Source organism: Silurus meridionalis, chromosome 19 (assembly GCF_014805685.1).
Source record: "Silurus meridionalis isolate SWU-2019-XX chromosome 19, ASM1480568v1, whole genome shotgun sequence".
NCBI lineage: Eukaryota > Metazoa > Chordata > Actinopteri > Siluriformes > Siluridae > Silurus > Silurus meridionalis.
Window position 1 is genome coordinate 14,474,745 of NC_060902.1, and position 24,458 is coordinate 14,499,202.

Below are 24,458 nucleotides of genomic sequence, written 5' to 3' on the forward strand. Positions count from 1 at the left end.
TGATGCTACTTAAATAAACTGTGCTTATCAATAATCTACACCGGCAGCGGGAACTTTGTATTCTCCACACGCGTGCCGTGAACTCATTTGATCTGATCTCAGGTAGATGCTCCACCAGTTTAAGAGATTACGGTCAGATTGAAAAGGGAAGCAGCACGTGTTTGCGTATCCTCAAATACAGAACAATGATATCATCCCAAGACTTGTTCAGGTTCACTCTGGTTGAACTCAACCTGGTTACACCTTAATGGCATGACTTATGAAAGAGGAGAAATATGGACTCTATGGCTATAGCCTGAAGGAAGCCACAATTGGTTTGGAACAAGCACACATTTGTATGGATCGTTTTTATGTTGTAGCGTTAGGAGTTTTCTTTAAGTGGAACTAAGGTGCCATAACATGTCCCCATAACTACGTTCCAAAATCATCTCGAAAGCCTTTCCTGAAGAGTGGAGGTCATTGTTGAAATGAAGTCACCGAATGTTCATCAACGACATACACCGGTCAGGTATAAAACTGACATTATACCATTATGAGTGGTAAAGTGAATAACTCTGATTATCTTTTCATCATGGCACCTGTTAGTATGTGGCAAGTAAACATTTAGTTCTTAAAGTTAACGTGTTGGAAGCAGGAAAAATAGGCGAGTGTAAGGATTTAAACGAGACGACTGGGTCAGAACATCTCCAAAACTGCAGCTCTTGTGGGATGTTCCTGGTCTTCAGTTGTCAGTATCTATCAAAAGTGCTCAAAGGAAGGAACAGTGGTGAACCGGAGACAGGGTCACGGGCGGCCGAGGCTCGTTGATGCACGTGGGGAGAAGGCTGGTCCGATCCAACAGAGGAGCTCCTGTAGCTCAAACTGCTGAAGAATCCAGACAGTGTTCAATAAGGTGGAGGTCAAACCTCTAAAGCAGGCTAATCAAGATCTTCCACTCTTCCACATTTTCATGCTGGAACAGGGAATGTTTGGAAGGGAATGTTTAAAGGGGAAAATGTAATGCTACTGCAACCAAAGACACACTACACAATTGTGGACTTTTAAATGGTTGAATTTGGGATTGTGGGAACCTTTCCAGACTTCCAGTAGAGAAAATTGGAAATTTCAAGTTATGAAATAATCAAAACAAATTCATACAAAGCTTTTGTATGTATATACACATAAATGAATTAACACCCTCTATTTCATACTCATACACATGGCCCTCTATCAGGCTGATTTTGAGTAATCCTTTTGATGTTCTAGGGTTTTTCTAGACTAAAAACGTGTCTAGAAAGTCATTTCTGAACAAACTGACCTCTGGGCAGAAACATATTCTTGTGTAACTTGCTATACTGTCTTTAGAAAAGCATACATTTCATAACAGTTTTATAGAGACATGTTTACAATTCCAACCTCGATTTTATCAAGCAGATTATGGTTACAGATATGATCATTATGATCATTCTCATCTCACTCTGTCTAATCTCAACCAGAACTATAGCAAAGAAAAGAACAAAGAAAAACGCTGCTAGATCAGCAAGCCTGTTTCGGAGACATTCAATACGGTCCTCTTTCTCGGATAACTGCGGCACACGCTCATCTTTCAGCTTTATACCAGTCAGCGAAATGGACCAAATGTCACATGTGTTTTGTTGATGTTATTCATTCCATGATCGAGACACCAGATATGAAGAGAATCTTTTATAAAATGTTAAATGTGCATCATAAATCAGCGTAGCCAGATCGTTGCTTCAGAATTGACCTTTGAGAAGTGCTGGTCCAGCTGTTTATGGCGAATTTGTCACACGGGAAAAAAATGGACGCATGTAATGTAAGTACGTACGAGACTGAAAGGGTTTGGGGATCAACTCTGGGACCGTCCCTATTCTCAAACTTGAGATTTGTGCCACACTGTGTGGACAAAAGTTTGTGGTCACCTGACCATAAGATTGGTATGTGCTTTTTAAACCTTGTATTCAACACCTACTTCTCATTTGCTGTTATAATGATCTTTACTCCTCTGGGAAGATGTTTCAGCAGATTTTAGAGTGTGCTTGTGGAGATTTGTGGAAATTCATTCAGCCATATGAGTGCTAATAATGTCAGGGTGAAGTGAGGAGGGCCTGGGCTGCACTTAGTGTTCCAGGTTACTCTAAATATTTCCATCCAAGTTATGTAAAGCAGATCTTCATAAAGCTGGCTTTGTGCACAGGAACATTGTCATGCTGGAACAGGTTTGGGTCTTCCAGTTTAAGTAAATGGAAAATGTAAAGCTACTAAATACAGAAACATCCTATACATTTGTGAGTTTACAATTTTTGGTAAAAGTTTGGGGAAGAACCACATATGACTGGAGAGGTCAGGTGTCTATGTACTGTTGTCCATATAGTGTAATATTTATTTTATTTGTTGACCAAATTGCGGCCATTTTTAAATGTAGACACTCTACCTTATTGCTAATACATTTTCGTTGGAAAAAAAAACAAACAAACAAACTAGGGAGTGTATTAATGCTTCTTATTCTAAAATGTACTTTATTTGGACATTTTGTACTCTATTGTGAGTATCAGACATGGCTGTAAAAACAACCCAAAATTGTATAGCGAAAGTGAATTGTTCAGTGTTGAGAGCATACAATAGCATGTCGGCTTGTTAAGAGGTTGGAAATTTCAAGTTGTGAGCTTTACTTGATTGCAAAATTAATTTATTCATCTAAATAAAAAAGAAATTACGTTTGTGTAGCACTTGGGTGTAGACAGAATATTGGAAAAGATACATTTTCTTTCTTTTTCTTTTCTTGTCTACCTTTCCCCCATTTTTTCCCCCACTCAGTTTCTCTCTGCACTTGGCCTCCTGCTTCTGTCAGCTGGTTGATTTTGTACCGCTATGAAAGTCTTATGCTAATTATAGAGCGCTGTTTAGAAATCAATACCCTGGTGTTTCACTGTAGCAAACTTTATAACCGGGAAATTCATTCAGTAGCGCACCGGAGACGTCACACCTGTACTTGGTTTTGATTTCAGCGAGAAAAAAAAAAAAAAAACAACAACTTCACTTCGCACCTGTATATTGAATGAGTTATTCAGCTGCACCTGTCAGATTGGTAACAAAAACCCTAAAAAACAAAAAAAAGTCTAACTATGTCTTTGTGTACGTCGGGTGAATTGGTTGCCAAATAATGAATGGTTCGGTTTGACAATTGCCGTCTCTGGAAACAAAAGAAGCCTCTATTACTCCTATGCGGTTTGGCTCGCGAATGCACAGCCCCTTCATAAAGCATTCCCTTCGCTCTATATGGAGAATCGCATCGATTCGTGTTTCTTTCCTCTGAACCGTATGTTTACATTCGGCGCTCCGAGGCGTGGGTGCACGACCCCATCCACGGATTTCTGAGCATGCGGCCCACTGGGAAAACAAAAGTGGTTTTCTAAACGTGTTCCTCTGTGCCTCTGTTGCAGTTTTGGCCAATACTTATTCGGGGGCTTGTCTATAAAATGCCACGGATCAGATGGATCTTTTGAATGAGAATGTTTTTTTTTTTCTTTCTTCCCTTTCTGACTGGAGTCCTGTTTTTATGAAAGGCATTATCATATTATCATTTTATGTACGAAGCATGCGGTTTAAAAGACAAATCCCGGTGTTCTGGCATCGTACCCTCATCTCACGTTTGCACTTTGGTTAAACGTACCAGATTTAGCACATTTTCTAAATGCCAGGAGTTTGTAAAAACAGTGGGGAAGTAAGCAAATGGCAAAATCGCGAGATTTGGTATTCAAGCGAATGAGGGCACCGTAAGAAAACTCCTACTGTGTTTTAGCGTGAAAAACAATCCTCACGTTTAGGAACATTACCAATTCTCATGGAAAAAATACCAGGGTTAATGAGGGGGTTAGGGACAGAATAGTGTTTGTACCTGCGCTAACGATATTATTCTTATAAAAACAAGTGAAATCCAACCACTTTGTTTGTGCCTGTGACTGTGACTGTGATTTCTGATTGCATTTACAATTTACAACAGCTTTGTGTTGTTTTTGTGCGTGTGTGTGTGTAAGTGTGTAATGTAAAAAGCATGTTTTGCCAGAACTCCCTCGAGGATTATTGTACCTGGCGGTAAATGCTATATGACAAAGTGCTCGCGGCGTCCCGGATTTGTCCGATTACAGCGGTGGAACGACGATCCCCGGGCTCAAGGTTACAGATAAGCCTTAAACACGTGACCTCCTTGCGACCCCGGCTCGTAATACTTACGCGAGGCACGGATTTGAGTTCTCGCAGCGGGTACGGCGTCCCGGCTCTGTGGAAAAACACATTAGATTACAAAGATGATAGCTGATTACCCAAGAGAGGTGTATTTTCACACACACCCACACTAAAATGGCACCTACACACACACACACACATTGACACAAGCAAGCCACTGGAGGCTTATACCTGAACAGAAAGACGTGATCAAACCTGACGTGGCATTGAATTGTTAACGGGCGGCCGTTAAGAAACATGGAAATGTGTATTAATTGGATCATTGCGGAGCGAGCGCTCGACTAATTGCAGCGTTCTGATTCTTAATTGCTGAACGGCTGAATTCGGTTCGCGAATGCTAATGGCCGAGACAGCTGGTGCACAGACGCTTTTTGTTCTTCCTTTTCACCCCCACATCCCATCCTTTGCTTATTTGGATCGTCTTCCAGGATGGCGTCCAAACAACACAGTCAGGGTTTGTCCGCGTGCCCGAAATATATATGTGTGTGTGTGTGTATTTGTGTGAGGGTATTTGTGTTGTTGTGTGGGCCCGTCCATGCGCTTGCTTCCTGCGATGAGAAAGAGCGAGCGTGGAGAATAGAGCACTCTCTCATTATCTCCAGGCCGCAGCCTCACTCTTTCCCCACTCCCCCAAGACCAGACAGCGGGTGCGCATAATCGCACAGGCCTAATTTAACCCCATTACAATAATTCATGCACATGCAGGAAACGAAAAAAAATATACAAAAAAATAAAAAACGAGACCAACCTCTGCTGCTCATTACATATAATTAAATCCAGAGGAAACAGTCACGGTCACATGCCAAATGATTTCACTCCGCTCTATTTTGTTTTGTCGCCGTGAATCCAGCACAGCCCTGATTACTGTTTTTGTTTAAAAACATAAAAACGCTCGCTTTCTTGACTCGTTTTTTTTTTTGTGCCAAATTGAACCAGGTGCCTCGTCTCCACAGATCAAACTCAGGGCATCAGATCCAGATGCGACAGCGGCGGTACATTTTTAGCCTATCGATCCGATCCGCGAGCTTCCCGCATGCCGTAAAAAGAGACCGTCGATATGTTTGTTAGAGCGAGAAGCGGAATAGGCCTCCCGGTGACTGCGAATCCCTTTGACACTTTATGGATCTTTCTTTGTCTGCCATCATGTTTGATTTTTTTTTTTGTCTTTCATTGACGGGACATGGCAAGATGCTTTAAAAATAGACCGGCTTCTGTTTGTTTGTCTCAGGGCAGATGCCGTAAGCCTGAGGGAGGGAACTCTGCTCTTTCCTCGCTCGGTGCTTCAAGGCTGATCAGCACGGGATGTGGAGTGTTGAAGTGTTTCTTAATAAAGTAATAATTGGGGAAAAAAAATAGAAAGCAAAAGCATAAGGTTTTAATGCTGACTGATACTGAATCCGCATTACAATTAGTTGTAGGAGCAATGGTGCAAAAATAGGGTATGCAGTATGTGCAGGTCAAATGGGCACCACTCTGGGTGGGTGGTTAGGTGGGTGTTTGGGGGGTGGGCAGTTGCATGTACGGTAGTTTATTTATTCTTGTATTTACCCCCTTTGGCTCTTGTTCAGTTTCAATGGTTCTCTCTCTCTCTCTCTCTCTCTCTCTCTCTCTGTATTGCAACATTGCTTACATACTGTATGCCTGACTCTCTCTTTTGTCCATATCTATCCATCTCCACATCTCTCTTTCTTTTCCCCATTTTCCTCCTGCTCACTGATGACATTCACGTTCTGAGAGTTCAGCACCATTAACAACTACTGAATCAGAGTAAATCTGTTGCCACTTGTTATGCCTTGTTTGTTTCTTTCTTCCTCATTCTCTCTCTCTGTCTTCTCTTTCACAGCCATGGCTACATTGCGCTTTGGGCAGAACATCATAAAGGCGTCGGCGGTATTTCTGCAAACAGACATGTCCTTCGCTCTGGTTAATCGGAAGCCTGTGGTGCCAGGCCGTATCCTTTTTTTACGACCTCGTGTTGCCTGAGGTACTGACGGAACGATGTTCCTCAGCACGCAGAGCAGGTAGGACGCTTGTCTTTCTCATACACGTGCGCGCACATGCTATACAGCGGTGCTACTGTTGCTCAGCAACAGGTCTGGGTCCAGGTTGACCTTCAGATTAGGTGGGACTGATGTTAACAGAGAGGCCCTGGAAGTGAGGAGTTCTTGGGTGGGGTTTGGAACAGTTGCTAAAGTGAAGAAAAACAAATCAGGGTCCGTATTTCTAAATAATCGTATCTCTGCAAGGCATCGGTTTGTCCCAATCTAACAGGAAGTGTGGGACCAACTCACTTGCTACATAACATGGCATGTACATCGTCAGTAATTGGTTACTGTGGTAGCAGGTGCGTCAACAAAATCCTACTTATTTATTTTTCATATTTTCATATTTCATATGAGTGTAAAATAAATAAACGCTGCCATTTTAAAGACCACTGTATAACCACTGCCTAAGTGAAGACCTCTGTATACCTGCTGCCATTTTGAAGGCTACTGCTTAGTCCTTGCCATTTTCTTAAGATCACTGCATAACCGCTGCCATTTTAAAGACCACTGTATACCCGGTGCCAGTTTAAATACCACTGCATAATCGCTGCCATTTTAAATACCACTGCATAATCGCTGCCATTTCAAAGACCACTGTATACCCGAGGCCATTTTAAAGACCACTGTATACCTGCTGCCATTTTAAAGACCACTGTATACCCGGTGCCAGTTTAAATACCACTGCATAACCGCTGGCATTTTAAAGACCACTGTATACCCGCTGCCATTTTTAAGACCACTGTATACCTGGTGGCAGTTTAAATACTACTGCATAATCGCTGCCATTTTAAATACCACTGCAAAACTGCTGCCATTTTAAAGACCACTGTATACCCGCTGCCATTTTAAAGATCACTGTATAACTGCTACAATTTTAAAGACCATTGTATAACCATTGCTATTTTAAGGACCATAGTTCAACAGCTGCCATTTTGAAGACTACTGTTTAACCGCTGCCATTTTAAAGACCATTGTATCCACCTTTTCGCAAACTTTAGACATTAACAGTCATTCGCTTCAGCGTCGCTACTCGTTCGTTCTTTCATTCATAGCAATGCTATTTAAGTATGTGGAATTAAAAGTTGATGTACAGCCAAGTTAAAGCCTGGATGTGTCACATCATAAGGCATGAGTTTTAGTGTCAACGTCAGGTGTCATACAGGTGGCAGGGGGCTCATGTTTCGCCTGTCCAGCGTGTTCATGTAGACACTCAGCTGCAATACTGTGGAAGGTCAGTAAATTAAAAATAAAAAGATGATGATAATGAAGATTCATCACTCCTGATGTGTCGACGTCTCTTCTCTGAAGGTTTCTTCTCTGAAGGCTTCTCATGCATCAAACATGTCTAATTGTAAAATATAAATGGCATGAAAACATTTGAATCAAATCTACCTTTAACTACAGTGTGGAATTAACCAGCCAGCGTATGAATACGCCCAGGAGTAACCATGAATTTGCAAACATCTAAAAGAAAAGTGATGAAATTGTCAGACAGCGTGTGGTTTGGATTCAGCTTTGATGTGTAACCGGACTCGCACAATATATTCTGACTTCGTATACACATTGCTCATGTGTACGGTTGAGTAGCGATGATGTCAAAGCCATGATTCGTTCTTTTAGGAGGTAAAGTGACAGCTGCAATACCCACGCAATCAGGATGATCCATTATTAAAGCTTGCTGTCATTAAATATTTCAAACAGATGAACTCAAGTGCGCCATCAAACACCTGTAGCAGCCGGTTAGGATTGTTCGTGATCATGTCTTATTTGACTTAGCGAGCTCTCTGGACCGTTTTTGTGCAGGGTGCCCATTTGCTTTCAGAACCAGAATGATTAATGGGAATTATTCCAAAATAACGTGTTCCTATTCTAAGAGTTGTATTCTAACATTTATGTAAATATATTTTCTTCTGAATCTTAGTGCTAATGATGCATATATAAGCTATGATTTCCAGCACTGATTTTTAAATAATTCAGATTTTTATTTTCCCTTTCTGGAATGATAATCAGTCCTTGGCTCTCAGTCCCTAGCTTATGTAACCTCTTCTCATTTAGTTTAGGTGCATATGGAAATTGATTATGTGCTGAACTGTAGTGCATTGCTATACACTCCTAAAGACTTGGCATGAGGAACACATTAGCATCTATTTCTTTTTTTTGCTAAACTTCATGATCTTTGAGATGTTAAAGGGCAAGGCTTGGATGTGCAGATGCAAGTAAGAGGAAGAGAGTTACGTGAAGTTATATGCATAAACTTATGTCTTTCAGAACCAGTTTTTTGACAAGGTGGCACCTTTTGGCGGTTCTGGTGGTTCAGACAGCTAGGAAAAATTGTTGCTGGATGTTGTATAGCTCAACAGGTGCAGGATGATTGTTGAAATTATTTCTCCTGATCAGAAATTGTTTATAGACTGTCAGTGTAGCATTATCACAGAGGACTATCGCTAAGAACACTCATATAATCAGTAATGGTGTTCAAAATGACTAGCATCATCCTTTCCCTAGTGAACATTAAAAACAACCAAGGGAATGGGTTTGTTCTAGCAAAATGCATGTGTGTGAATGTGAGTCATTATGAATCAGGGATGGGTTTTTTTAGTGATATATTACACATTATTACACAAAATAGTACACGTCAGCACATTCAATATACAGTACATACCAAAAGACATCCATAGACTAAACAGACAAATGTTTGTGGGCACCTGACTATCGGATGTGTTCTTTTTAATCATTTGCTGTTATAATAACCTCCATTCTTTTGAGAAGATGTTCCAATAGATTTTGGAGTTTGCTCGTGGACATTTGTGCACATTCAGCCACAAGGGCTTTAGTGAAGTCAGGTACTGATATAGGGTGAGGAGGCCTGGGTTCTCAGTGTTCCAATTCATTGCAAAAGTGTTCAGTAGAGTTTAAGTCAGAGCTCTATAGCGGGGGTTCAAGATCTTTTACTCTAACCCATGTAAAGCATATCTTCATGCAGCTGGCTTTGTGCACAGGGGCATTCATGCTGGAATAGGTTTGCGGCTTCTAGTTCAAGTGAAGGGAAAACATGATGCTGCCACATCCACACATCCTATACAGTTGTATGCCTTCAAATTTGTGCTAAGAATTTAGGGGATGACCAGATACAGTATGGCTGAAAAAGTCAGAAGTCGAGGATGCACTTGTGCTTTTTTTTTGTTGGTATTTTCTTGGTACCAAATCTGAAATATCAGAGTTAACTTTCAAGGTCAAAACTCATAAAAGGTTAACCTGTTAGCCTTCGCCACAGCGTTTGGGACTAACAGCTGAAAATGTCCTACCTAATTTTAAATGTTGACAGTTCCTAATAAAAGTGGGCTTCATACACAGTATAAATATCTTTGAAAAGAAGACACTTTGAGCTTTACTGTCCATTATTAAAGTTGATATTGCTCAAAAAGATAAAAAGTTATAGATGATGAAGTCTCAGAGCGTGGGGAACTCAAACAAGAAAACACTGGTTAATGCAAAGATGGGGCTGACTTGAAGACCTACCTCTTCCTGAAACACTTAAATTAGTTTGCTTTGTAAAAATCAAGCGTTATAGTCTGATTTATCTTAAGTTGTAATCTAGCATACCAGTGTAGATTTATTCATTGCCAGAGATTCAAAGCACTTTTGTACGCCGCTCTGGACGAGGGCATCTGCTAAATGCCACAAATGTAAATGTAAATTACTTTTCAAACATGCAACAAATAAGTCGATGAAATGTAAAGCTCCATGAAGATATGCTTTACATGGGTTGAAGTGGAAGATCTTGAACGGCCAGCAAGACTTCAGACTATAACTAAGTATAAATAAATGCCCTAGGTGTGTCTAGACAGTGTGTCTAAGGATGGCATTGAGCTAGGCTTAGAATGTAGAACTGTTTAGATAAAGTAATAACAGTGGAAAAAAATCAGTAGCCATAATAATAATAATAAAAAAGATTGCACCATCAAATCAATCCTCACAAGACGGCAGTTCAATGAGTGGCCTCTTGACTTGATCCCTCAGTACTATGTGAACATAAAATTCATATACTCGCTTCCAGGCAACAGTAATCAACAGTCAGATTCATTTGACAATAAGTGTCTATTCATCTTGTTAATTTACCCACAAATCCATTATGGGATCCGTGCAGCCAGAGAGCGCTTAAGTAAACACTATAAAATCCCAGTCGGAACGTTTTACCAGCCTATGTATCACCTATATGGGACAACCACTCACTCGTATCAGCAAAGGCAAGAGCCTAGTCAAGATGTTGCTCAATTCAGATGCCACTCAATCGGCCCTGTTTTGGAAATATACGAGACGTTCATGACAGTTACTTAAGCTTTGGCTTGCTTGCACCCCGCCTCCAAGGTAGAGTTCGGGAAGTATCCTAGTCATAGTCTTGCCAGAACTAAAGTAAAAACAATCAAAATGTGTTCAGGAAAAGATCCCAGAGACGAAGTTTAGCAAGTGAGACAAAAACAGGAGTACAGAGGATAAAAGCGGCAGGGGCTGGTTGTACCGGTTGTAGTTTAAGCAGCTAAATAGGTTGAAGGATAAATTTGTTAAACAGGAGCTTTTCACATCTGTTTGCACAAAACCCATAGAAGCAGAAGAATATTTTTAGCTTTGGGAAATGACTTTTTTGAATGGAAACCAGCCACACAATGATACAAATGCTTCTACCGAACCTTCTAAAAGCGCACCCACGTAATCAAGCACTTGACAGAAAAATGATCCCTTTAAATGCTTAGGTCAGGAGCATGGTTGCCAAGTCCATCAACATTTTGTACATTAGTACATTAAAGGAACATACAAGAAAAATGGCCTAAAACTACCCCAAAACTTAGAGAATTGAAAATGAGAAGAAGCTCTTGTCTATTTTATTTTGTGTCAATTTGTGTATTTCTTGTCTATTTGTATTTCTTTAAATTTCATATATTTGATCTAATTTGATGTTTATGTCTATAGTTCCTTTAATTTAATGGCTAATTTTCTGAGCAGGTTTATATTTTTACTTCAAGTTGTATTCTGTACATAGCTGTTTGGGCCAAAATCGTGAATTCTTCTCAAGTTTTGTAAAAGAATCGGGTTCACCATAGTGTGTGCGCATTTCTTCAAGGTGTTAGATCCGCTAAAGAGAGTTGAATGCTAGTTTTACTGTACATTTTTAAATGTATCCCCCCTCCCCAACCCTATCCACACCCGCTTCCCACACACGGTGAGCTGGACTTGCTTATAGACAAATTATGCTTTTACCTTCTCTGCACAGTGTTCAGGGTTTGATTTATTTAGCATTAGTTTTCATTCTGCATGCTAGTTTATTTTATGCTAATCTGGCACAAAGGAGCAAAGACCCCTGTCTGTGTCATTTTATGCTTACCTGAATCATATCTCTTGCAGACCATATTTGATGTACACATTTATTTTCGTCGAGTTAGTCACACATCAAAGCAACAGGGATTAGCATAAAAACGAATGCATTAGCCTCACAGATGAAAATTGTCCGTTGGAGCATTATCGCTCCGAGACCTATTTTCAGTCTGAGCATGTGCAGACAGAGAGAGACCGTCCAACACGATCTATTAATTTCCTTTAAAGAGTTTCTCATTGGCAGATTAATAATTGTATAGCTAATGCATGTGTAAAGATGGACAGGTTATTGAATGAATTGTAAAGGTCGTTATGTTATGACAATTGTGAACTATTTGTCTTTTCCTAAAGGACAAATATGTCCTTCAATATCCTTTAATATTTTTTCAGAGATGAGTCCATGCTTTGGAAGACGATGTAGCAGTTGCAGTTCTTTCTTAGGTGGATATACAGTGGATGTACAATTGACTCCAAATGGTAGATATTCCTCTGATGACTTTCCTGTGAAAGAAGGCGAATTGTATCTGAGCAATCATTTGGAAAAAAAATAGAGGAAATAAATAAATAAATAAAAGAGAGAGAAGAATAAAACTCCAGAAGTCTCAGCGTTTGATTAATCATCTCCCTGCTGAATGCATTAATCTCTTCAATACTCCAAATAGCAGATTGCTAGAGATCTAGTAATCCTATTAAAATTCATAATTAGCAATGTGCTCTGTTCTTCCTGTGGTAGAAAGTGGAGGGAGGGAACATTTCACAATTAATTCCAAAACAATTCCTCTCATTATCGCTCCATCTTCGCGGCACAGAAGCTGGCAGGGGCGCGACACGGGACCACTGCGGCAGGGTGGTGTGCTTGGAGTTTGAAGTGTTTTCAGGGGAACAGTGTGATGTCACCGTGGTTAATGTCAACAGCGGGTGAGGTTCTTTCACCGGCTGTTTCGCCGCTTTGCGGGAGGAGACCGAAATCATGGGAGACAAGGCACGTGAGGAGAGGTCAATAACCGAGGGTCACTTTAAACAGTGGCCTCTGCTGTTTCTGTCCAGTGGAGGCCATGTTTTTTTGTCCATCTCTTGCTGTCTTGCTTATCCACTGTATACCTATAGGTTTCTCTGATGAGGAACTCATATGGAAACAAGGATAGTTTGTCTGCTTTATTTTATGATAACCCCAGTCCTAGCATGCTAATACATACACTATTCCCAGTCTTTTATTCCACATCCTAATCAGAGTTCAAATCCCAGCTCTTAATTATAACCCCATAATCCTAGCCCCTAATCTTAGGTTCCTAGTCTAATTTTAACCCCTAAATCTAATCCCAACCTCTAACTTTGACCTTCAAATCCTTCCACATATCTGTAAACCTGAAACCATGTGATCAAACTCCTGGTTCCTGGCTCGTGCTGTGTTTTGGGCGCTGCTGCGTATTTGAAAGATAGAGCGATATTTATCCTTCTTCTTTGAGCTTGTTGATATCAGTCTCTTTGCAGAACCAAAGCCCTTCACCGCCTCCTGTTTACTCAGGCTTTTTTTTTTTTATGATGTGCAAATGAGTAGCTACATTGTGAGATTTAAAGATATTCACCGTTCCATTGACTGCATTGTTTACCGCTTTGGCTCTCCATTCCGACAAACAGGTGCGATTAAAAACACCACATCAACATGTGCAGCTGGTTCTAGCGTGTGTATTGTTTGTGGATTTGATTTGATTGCGTTCGGGAGCATTTTTTTTTTCTGTTTTTCTGTTTTGTTTGGTTACTTAGATATTTGATTTCGGTTCGGATGAACAGTGGACACAACCCTGTGGTGCTGGTGTGTGTGTTGTGTTGTGTAGTGTAGTACCCCCTCCTGATATCTTTCCTAGCGTATTTGTGAGCAGACAGCATCGTCTGTGTGTAAACTTCCTTCTTTTGCCTTCTTCTCCTGCGTATTCTTTCGCCCCTGGACATCCCTTTGCTGCATGGATCACTGTGCTTTTGTGCCTGGAACCCGTAAGGAGGGGAGGCGTTGATGGGCAAATCAGGTCACTGGATATATGAAGCTGTAAGGAATCGATTATTACTGTGTGGGAGTGGAGTGGAGCTCCAGCAGTGGGCACTGCCAGGCATTATCATGCCCACTCACAACCCTGTGCCCTCGCTGGGTTTGAGCGGACATGACGGACTCATGCTAAGAGAGGACAGTGCTTGAGAAGTTGACCTGTCTTTCTGTCCTTGTTGAACAATATTTATTCATTTATTGCACGTGACACTTTTCATTTTGTAGCAGGCTTCGACGCAAAGCTCAAATCGCTCCAGGTACCAGGTACGCTGCCCATCGACAAAACTAGCCATGATATAATAAAGACGGGACCTTGAGAAAAAGCACGTCTGCGAAGGGACTCTCATTTTTCCTCCTCCTGGCACATGTATTGACTGTGTATGCACACGATTGATTAAACACTAGAGAAAGGGACAAATTGTAACTAACTCGCCAAACATCTCTCTCTCTATCTCTCTCTCTCTCTCTCTCTGGCACGGCCACCCACACTGTGTGTGTTTGACCCGTTACAACAACTCAGTATGCAAATTTCCCAGATTTTCTTTTTCCGCCCGAAAGTTTCTCGACGACTGTGGATTTTTCTGTAGAAAAACAGAGCGCCGAACACTTGAACCCCACATCCAAACACTGCAATGCAACCAAGTGGAGCAAAATGACCTCATTTAATGCATTCATTATCTCCACTCTGATTAGGTGTGAATCTTTACGCCAAACATTTCCCATCAGTTCCACTGAAGGTGTGAGAATGACTGTAATCCTGAACATGATTTTTTTTTCTTTGTGAAGTAGCAAGCATGAAGCACGGAAAGCAAACTGCTAGGGCTGTTATAGTAAACAAAAAGTAATATTTGTTGTATAATTGCATTGAAAACTGAAATGAGGTATAGATTGTAATCTGGCGTTTTAACTAATTTAACAAGAACTATAATTTTAGGTTGATATTATAAATGTGTACCACAACATTCTATTGTTATGTTAAGAGGAAAAATTATTCACATAAATCTAAATTATTTGACATAACTGTCTTCGGTTGGAACAATTCAACTAATTTAAAACAATAAAACTAACGTTAGTCTTCTTGCTGCCTCCCGTCCTCCCCCTCACGCATTACGCATTACACAAAGCATTTATTTATCATGCCTGATTTGTTCTTTTTATTTTATTTGATTTTTTTTTTTAATTTTACACAATTTCAAAGAGACTTTCAACAAACTCATATTTAAAAGCCTGAAAGACAGACGTTTTTTTTTGTTAGTGATCTCCTCATGGATCTGAAAAGACAACAAAATAAACATTTGTTCAGAGTTTTCAAACATCAGGAACATTTTCCATCAGGTTAAATTTGACCAGTTGTGTTCTGCTTAGCGAATCATTCTTATTAGCATATGAAATATATAATAAATATTATATGGGCAAAGGTTTGCAGGCACCCGATTATACGAATTATAAAGGACACCTAAAGATCACCCTGAAACTCACTTACAGTACAGTGGCCAGGGTCATACAGAGCTTTTCAAGACGGGCTTCACTCGGAACAGACCTCGCAAGGGTCCATCAAAGAAGTCGAGTCCCCGTGTTGTGTCAGGTGCAGAAGCTGCTTCAAAAAACAGACGCATGAGTGCTGCAGCATTGCTTTAGAGGTTGCAGAAGCGGAAGGTCCGCTCAAGATTTATGATCACACTCTTGATGTCATCCAAATGAGGATGGGTTCCCCTTTTGAGTCTAGTTCCTCTCAAGGTTTCTTCCTCATAACATCTAAGGGAGTATTTTCTTGCCACAGTCGCCACGGCTGCTCATCAGGGATAAATACACATCTTTCACCTTAACTGTTGATTTCTGTAAAGCTGCTTTGAGACAGTGTCTGTTGTGAAAAGCGCTATAGAAATAAACTTGACTTGACTTGACTTAACTGCAACAAGTTGGTTTGCGTGACTAAAGAAAGCCTGCAAACAGTTTGCTGAAAACAATGCACCATGTGTCTAACATCCAGCAGCTCCGTGATGTCATTATGGAGGAGTGGAAGAGGATCCCAGCAACAACCTGTGCAGCTCTGGTGAATTCCATATGCAAGAAGTTCAAGGCAGTGCTACATAAACCTGGAGCTCACACAAAATACTGACACTTTACACACAGTTTTTATACGTTCATTTAGGGTGTACTCACTTTTGTTGCCAGTTATTTAGACAATAATGGCTGTATGTTGAGTTATTTTCAGTGGACAGTAAATCCATACTGCTATACAAGCTTCAATATATCCAAGTTTCATTTCGATAGTATTGTCCTATACTGGAATGGTTGCTGAAATGTCAGGGGTGTACTCACTTTTGTGAGATACTGTATGTAATTGGATGTTCAAAAAGCACATACGGATCTTATAATCAGGTGTCCACAAACTTTTGTCCATATCGTGTCTCATTTTGTACCTTGCGAATATCGTCTCATGATTTCATTTATTCAGCTTAGCTCAAATGCAGCCGGGACTCCAGACGGCATGTTTTTGTGAAGAATTTCTTGTCTGCGGTTAGGCATCAACACTTTAAATATGATCCAGAGGTCTTTTTTAGGTATTCACTCAGGTTCTTCAGACTTCAGACGTTTACAGGCAGCCTGAGCCTGGACTCGGATTGTAAAATAAACATCTTCATTAAAAATCCTCTTCACTTTTCCCCACACAGTAACTGCATACTGACGCTCCTTCTCGCGCTGTGGAATAAGTGACTGGGACAGTGATGCACTGCAGGAGGCTTGAATGCAAGTTAACGTTTCCAGTTAACTCCCACGTCACTCCCACTACGATGAATTTAATCCACTTCAAAACCCTAGAGGAGCGTTTTCGCTTCAAACTTGCGAGTTTGGAGAAGTTGCGGGGAAAAGAAAAATGACTTGGTTGCACATTATCTACCAGCTTGTTTTTGCTTTTATTGAATTTCTATTTCACTGTTGCTTTTGTGTCTATGGGGATATTTATTTCGAGCATTCGAAACCATTTTAAACCGATCTTTCTCTTTAGAAAACATAATAAACGTAATATACATGCACAGTACTTCCAGTCAGCCTCTATTTTCAAGTATGTTTTCCTGTTTGTTTATATATTTTCCTGTATTTGGCCGTAAGCATCAGCTGGGTGGATAATTTACAAATTCATTAACCACCAGGAATGTAATGATTCTTGCCTGGTTAGCTCAAAATCATGACAAGATAATTATGCGCATTACAGAGTCAGAAGTGTGGAAACACCGGGTTTTTTTTATGGCTTTTGAGACATATGCATGTTCCTATTGTTTATGATAACAAGGTAAAAGGTAGAAAAATCCCGTTTTGGCTCTAGCAGATGAGCTTGTGTAAGATGAAGATCAGGAGAGAAGATGTTAGCCAGCTTCCTCCCCCCACAATCAAATATGGAGGTGGAAGCGTAATGGTTTGGGGATGTTTCAGAGCAGGAAAGGGTGGAGACTTATTTGGGGTATTAGAAAAACTGAACCAACATGGCTGCCATTCCATACTTGAACATGGTGCAATTCCATTTAGACTGCAGCTAAAATTAACCGATGTCACCGTACAACGAGACAATAACCGGAATCATACGTCCAAGCTCTGCAAGTGTTATTTAGAGTTGGCTGGAGTGTATATCTATCATGGAATGGCCTGTACATTTAACCGCACCTAAATCCTATTGAACGGCTCTGGGCTGAAGTGACGATGAAGAATTACGTTGACGTCCTTAACAATGTTTCGCTTGTGAGCTGTGATGTTGCGAGGCACTATATGGAATTTCACTTGGTTCACTTTGTATTTCTAATGTTATTATATACCTTAGTACATTTTACTAACAGCTGGGTAATGTCTTTAGGGTGTACTGCAAATTTATGAAGGAACTGGGATGTATTTAAGGCATGTTGAATTTCTGCTGAACGGAAAATCCCACATCGGTTCCCTCTCAGCATCGCCAAACTAACCCTGATGCTCCCCGTATTGTATTTACTTCCAGCTCACACAGGAGAGTGAGGAAGTAGTTTCCTTGAATCAAATGCATGCTGACCCCTCCTCTGACCACGCAACGCTCACTCCGCTCCACAGACTTGCACTTTCACACTCATTTAAAGTGCTTTACCCAACAAACTTTGAACAAACTTTTTTTTTTCCCTTTTTGTCGCTCAACCTCGAGCTCCAACTCTGCGAGAAGAATCAACACTCTATCGTCGCTAATGATCTGTGACTTTGCATATAGCATATGGCTCACCCGCAAAGCCATCCACTCTTCATAAAATCGCTCTGACGCCAGATGACAAGCGAAAGAGGGAAATGAACCAAACACATTAGCAGCTTCAGCAGAGTTTGGTGCTTCGTTCACGTACAGTGTTTGAGGTCAAAACACACATCGAGGTCATCAGTTACATTTCGGTATACAATCGATATATATTAATTTACATATATATATATATATATATATATATATATATATATATATATATATATATATATATATATATATATATAGTGCATCTGGTAAGTTTTTCCACAGCGCTTCACTTTTTCCACATTTTGTTATATTATAGCTTTATTCCAAAATGGATTAAATTCATTATATTCCTCAAAATCCTACAAACAACACTTTGACAATCTTTGCATATTTATTCAAAATAAAAAATCACATGTACATATATATTCACAGCCATTGACACTCAAAATTGAGCTCAGGTGCATCCTGTTTCCACGGATTATCCTTGAGATGTTTCTCCAAATTGATTGGAGTCCACCTGTGGTAAATTCAGTTGATTAGATATGATTTGGAAAAGCACACCTGTTCTTCTAAGGTCCCACAGTTAACAGTGCATTTCAGAGCCAAGCCATGAAGTCCAAGGAATTGTCTGTGGACCTTCAAGTCAGGATTGTATTGAAGCACAGACCTGGGGAATGGTTAGTAATAAATAAATATATATATATATATATATATATATATATATATATATATATATATATATATATATAAAAGAAAATGAATAAATGAATTGTGCACAAATATTTGTTATATATATAGTTGAATTTGTAAAAAAAGAAAAAAGAAAAAATTAGAATAATAATATTTTGCATTTAGTCCTAATTTGCTTTTATAATTCCCTCCATTCTTATGGGAAGATGTTCCACTAAATTTTGGAGTTTGCTTATGGATATTTGTGTTAATCAGTCACAAGGAATATAGCAGGCCACTCAAGATCTTCCTATGCAAAACATGTAAACCAGATCTTTAAGGAGCTCACTTTGTGCACAGGGGCATTGCCATGCTGGAACAGGTTTGGGTTTCCAAGTTCAAGTGAATGCAAAAACAATTGAGTGCCTCCAGTTTTGTGGTTAGAGTTTGAAAAAGAACCACATATACAGTAGCAGGAAGTGTCAGGTGACCCGATACTTTTGGCAATATATAAAATAATGAATTTAAACTAAGAATTTGTTGGAGATTTATATTGCATTATTATATTATGTTTTTTTTTTGCATTACTTAGATTCTGTGTTGTATTAAATATTCTACTGCACACTGACAGCGTTTATGTCTCTCAGTGGCATTTTTCAGCTAAATAAATTGGTAATATTCTTTTTTCTCTATAGTTCTCCTATTGACAGTAAATCATACCCATGACAAAAAAAAAATTATGAATTTAAATTATTTTTTCTTTCATATTTGTGCTGCTTTTTCTGCTTTCTTGTCACCTACTTTTATATTTGGACGTTGCATATCTCTGCTAAGAATCTTGAACTCAGGATGATAAAGTTCCTCGTAGTTCCCCACTCCGGCGTCCTTTTACATCACGTGCTACTACTGCGTATGATCTGCTGCGTTAACCCTGTGCTTTAGAGTAGCTTATCAGCAAATATTTGACCTGCGCTGACAGTGAGTGATTGCTGATAGCAGAGGCAGAGCTTCTGGTTCACTTTTCCAATGTCAACGAGACACAATGCTGAATATTACAACAAAATAAGCAGCTTTAATGGAAATGGTCCAGCCGTTTAATGCTAGGGTGTGAGGCGTGTGTGTGTGTGTGTGTGTGTGCGTATGGTGCATGGGGAACAGTGTGCGGCCTCTGAGCCTTTTTGCGCACCTAAATATTACAGAACCATTATATGAGCCGGCGTTTGGCTAAGGGATGTGTGGTTGGCCCGAATTTTTCATTGGTATGACTTGATTCAACTGTTATCATGTGTAATTTCACACACTGCGTATGCCGAGGCATACGAACGAAGTTTGCTTGAATCCGATTTTACTTCTCGAACGTCGTATTGGATTCGGTGCTGAGATCTATTAAACTGTTTCTCCAGCCAGTGCGGCTAAGGGAAACTTTTGAAACGCTCGTCTACGCCTTCTTTTCGGGTTGTGTAACGACGCTGTCAGTGGGACGAAAGTCTTTATGAAGCGGGGGTCGCAGCGCTTCGAGATCAGATCCAAAAAAGCGTCGCACGACAGAAGTGCCATCTGTCCCGACAAGTGTTCTGTTCTTGGTGCGAGGTTTTCTGGCTCTTTGGCGAACATGCTGCCACTCTGCACAGGGGCCATTATCCACTTTGTAGGCAGAAAGTTAAAAAGCAAGCCGTCCTGCAGGCCTTTTTTTTTTTTGCTCTGTCGTTAGAGGATGCGAGGGGATGCTATGCCTCGCCGTAGGAGGCCTGTGACAGTGATGGAGTGGAGAACATTTGAGTCATTATAGTTAATTTGCATCATTAAAGTTTATTATTCATTATACGTTCTAGTTAATATGCAATTCCGAGGTGAGGCAGAAAAGTCACGGCTTTATAGAGCATCGGATGTATAGAGAATCCGTCTCGGCATCGGTGTCGACATAAATTCTAATACAAACAATGGATAAAAAAAAACTAAAGTAATTAAGGAGAAAAATGTTTACAAAAATAAAATAATAAATAAAAAGGTATACAATTTCTAAGTGTTATCTCTAATTATTACATCTGTACGTTTCACCGATTTAGCCTCCATTCACTGTCAAAACTTTGGCTTTTGAGTGGTTTTCTTGGATGTTCAGTTTAATGGTATAATAAATGGTATCTAATGATTTACTTTGACCAAACAAATAAAGAAATGTACACATGTAACACTTTATATTCATTATAAAATCCCTTAGCGTTAATAATTTTTGGCATCTGGGCAGTTTGTTTCCACAAACATTCAGCTAAAATACTTTGCCATGACTCTTGCACACCTTCACAAGTTGGATAGTTCTTTCTGACCTTGCAATCCAATTCATCCCAAAGGCAGTTCGATAGGATTTAGGTGTAGTGACCAGGCAGGACATTCCATAATACTGTAGATAAAATGCCAGATGACTGATTGCTCTCTAAAAACAATGCTTACAGAGCTGCTCACTGCAGTAGAAAAACACTCGTTAGTACAACCACATACCGGTGTGTGATCTTTACCACTTGTTTCCTCCAGCTACCCCCCTTGACCACCGCCCTGCTGCCACAATCTTATTCAAACCTTTGTTTAAAATCTCACACTATTTATGTTTGATCCACTTTGGCTTTTTTTGTTGTCATATATACACTATATGGAAAACATTTGTGAACACCTGACCATTGGTATGTGCATTCTTTCCCATTTTAAATCCCTATTTACTGATATAATGACCTCCATTCTTCTGGGGAGATGTTCCACTAGATTTTGGAGGAGATTTGTGGAGATTAATTTAGTCATAAGAGTGTTAGTCGAGTCAGGTACTGATATAGGTGAGATTAGGAAGCTTGGAGTGCAGTCAGCGTTCCACTTCATCCCAAAGGTTTTCAGTAGGGGTGAGATCACAACTTTATAGCAGGCCACTCAAGATCCTTCACTATATATCTTCATGATGTTTGCTTTGTGCACAGGCATTTTTTTCGAAGTAATTGTCAGTTTTTTTTGTGAAGGCTTGATATGCATAAAGAGCCAGAGGGAACTCTAAATGTCCTTCTTTCTCATTCTGTTATTTTATATGTGTAAATGCCATATTTGCTGTGTGGGCAAAATGTGTTATGCCAAAAAAAAAAAAACTTTTTTTGCCTCCCTCGTGTTGGAAAATGCCCATGCAATATGCCTGCTTTTTTTCTTTAATTTTGGACAGATCTTGTATTGCATTAAAAACAGTTTGATAATAGGATTTTTTCTAAAGCATTAGGGCTGCTCTTTCAGGCCTATAAGTGTGCATAAGGAAGATACAGCTGTCTAGTTTTGCTCATTATTCTTCACGCATTGCATCTTCAGCTTTTTTTCTGTTATTTCTGTACAAGTACAGGACCAGCTGCAACACCATGGAATTTTAATTGCATATTTTGGAAGGGGGAAGGAGGTCTAGGGTTAAGGGGAGGGTTTAGGGGCAAGGATTAACACGTTTTATTATAAATCCAAAGAAATGGTTTTCTTTATCTGTTTGCATTAATAGAGAGGAAAACATATTGTGCTTACTAATATCATTATTTGGTGTTGAATGTGTTCAGGGTTTACTGTGATAAACATTTGATATATTTCACAGAAATAAATAGTCCTATTATTTAAATTCATGATTTGATCATATTTTACTTTTTTTACTTACTATTATGTAAATGCACAGTTAGGCTGATGCCAGCGCAGGCCAGAGTTTATTTATAGCAGTAAACAAATCCAAACCGTGAGGCAAAAAGGGTAATGGAAAAAACAGGCAACGTTCATGTGATGTGCAAACACTGATCTGAAAGGAAATATTAAAAAATAAATCTGATTAGTATGATAATAAATGAAAATAAGCCTTGGGGAGGTCAACAGAACAGAGTCACAATGAGTGTTTATTTTATAGTCTTTTTTATTTTGTATTTTTTATTGAAGTGATCAATGGATCAATTCCCATCTCTGGGTTACTGACAGAGGGTGGGAAGTAATGAAGTACAAATACTTTGTTTCTGTACTTAAGTAGATTCTTTTGGTATTAATACTTTACTTCACTATTTATTTTCCTGGACAACTTTTTACTTTCACTCATTTTCAAACCAGGCTTTAGTTTTAACCTATTTGGTGAAATGTCAATATTTTTCTTCTCATCGGGCGCCATTTTCGGCCCATCAACCTGTTTCTTGTCATTGTGAAATTTTCAATTTACCACTCGTGTATCATTGCTTCACACACACATCACACACCACAAACGTAGGCTAGTTTACGAAGCTAACAACGAACAAGGCAGAAGGCAAGTATGGGGCTAATGTGCATGAGACAGAGGGAGTAAACATGACTGAGAACAAAGACATTCCTTATCACCTAATGTTGTATATGTGGCTTGTGTGTGTTCTATATAGTGTATAAGTGTTCAGCCGGATGCATTCATTAGGTAACAAAATGTAAAATTCTTAATTAATATGACGTGAGGTCCAGTTATCAGTTAGTAGTGACGCCTACTTACATGTCAGAGCCCAAACTTCTTTACTTTAACTTGAGTGAAAAAGTGTAATCGGTACTTTAACTTTTAACAGAGTCTTCTAAAACATGAGTATCTGTACTTCTACTTGAGTAAAGGATGTGTGTACTTTTGCCATCTCTGGTTGCTGATTGGAAGGTCAGGGGTTTGAGCCCTGGCACTGCCAATCTGCCTCTGTTGGACACTTAAGCAATGCCCATAAACCTCTCTGCTCTAGCAGCACTGTATCATGCCTGACCCCAGCTTCTTAACACGCTAGGATATCTGAGAAAAGAATTTTACTCCGTGCATTTGTGACAAGTTAAATCCTTGTCTTGTGAATAGTGTACGTGAGTGTAAACGGGGAAAGTGTGTGTGTGGATTCTGGGAACTGAGGTTTGTCTCAGCTATACATTTACATTTGTGGCATTTAGCAGATGCCCTTGTCTAGAGCGACGTACAAAAGTGCTTGGAGTCTCTATCAATAAATAGATCTACACTGGTACACTGGTACATTTTTTATTACATGTGCTGCATTGGTTGCTCTTCAGGCTGAGATCTGGCAACATTATGCTGCCATTATTCTACAGTTTAAAATGCTTATTATCTTTACTTGCATATTGCCTTTTAATAAATGCTTATGTTTGTAAGAGAACAGTACAAGAAGAGTATGACCATTAACAGTGAGTGTCTCATTTACTCACCAGATAATCGCAATCGCAGATGATCACAAATGTTGAGTTATTTTATGAGTTGCTCAGTAGCTCCTGGTTCCATAATCTCAAATGACTGTATAAGAATGGAGAAAGAACATTACTCATAATCTTACATTCCAGTGCTTATGTTAGTTCTCACTCTCCAGTGTTCTGTATTGTTTAAAGACTAGAATCACACTCTTGATGTCACCCAAAGGAGGATGGGTTCCGCTTTTGAGTTTGGTTCCTATCAAGGTTTCTTACTCATAACATCTAAGGGAGTTTTTCCGGGTCACAGTCACCATGGGTGCTCATCAGGGATAAATACACACCATTCACCTTAACTCTTAAATTCTGTAAAGCTGCTTTGAGACAATGTCTGTTGTGAAAAGCACTATAGAAATAAACTTGACTTGACTTAACAATGTTTTTGTTCATCACATAATAATACAGCATGTAACTTAAAGGTCTCATGGTCGTCACAGAGGTCTATATATGCATTCCCTCTGTCGTTAAACTTCACGTCCTGTCATCCACGTCCTGGTGTCTGTGTGACTGATATTCCCGGATCCGTATCAGAGAGACTGTTGGAGCCGAGGCTAGTCCTCATCTATTTGTTTTATCATTCGAAATTGACAATCACTTGTGGGTTTGTTCCACATAT

The 24,458-nt window shown here is 39.6% G+C and overlaps 1 protein-coding gene across 2 annotated transcripts in view; it reads left to right on the forward strand.

Moving 5' to 3' along the window:
* fhit (fragile histidine triad diadenosine triphosphatase) overlaps positions 1 to 24,458 on the forward strand; it is a 259,161-nt gene that overhangs the window by 82,894 nt on the left and 151,809 nt on the right. For both annotated transcript variants that reach the window (XM_046875587.1, XM_046875588.1), the window contains one exon: positions 6,086 to 6,193. In XM_046875587.1, coding sequence (XP_046731543.1) covers positions 6,088 to 6,193 — 106 coding nt within the window. In that variant the 5' untranslated portion in view covers positions 6,086 to 6,087. The remainder of the gene's footprint in view (positions 1 to 6,085; positions 6,194 to 24,458) is intronic.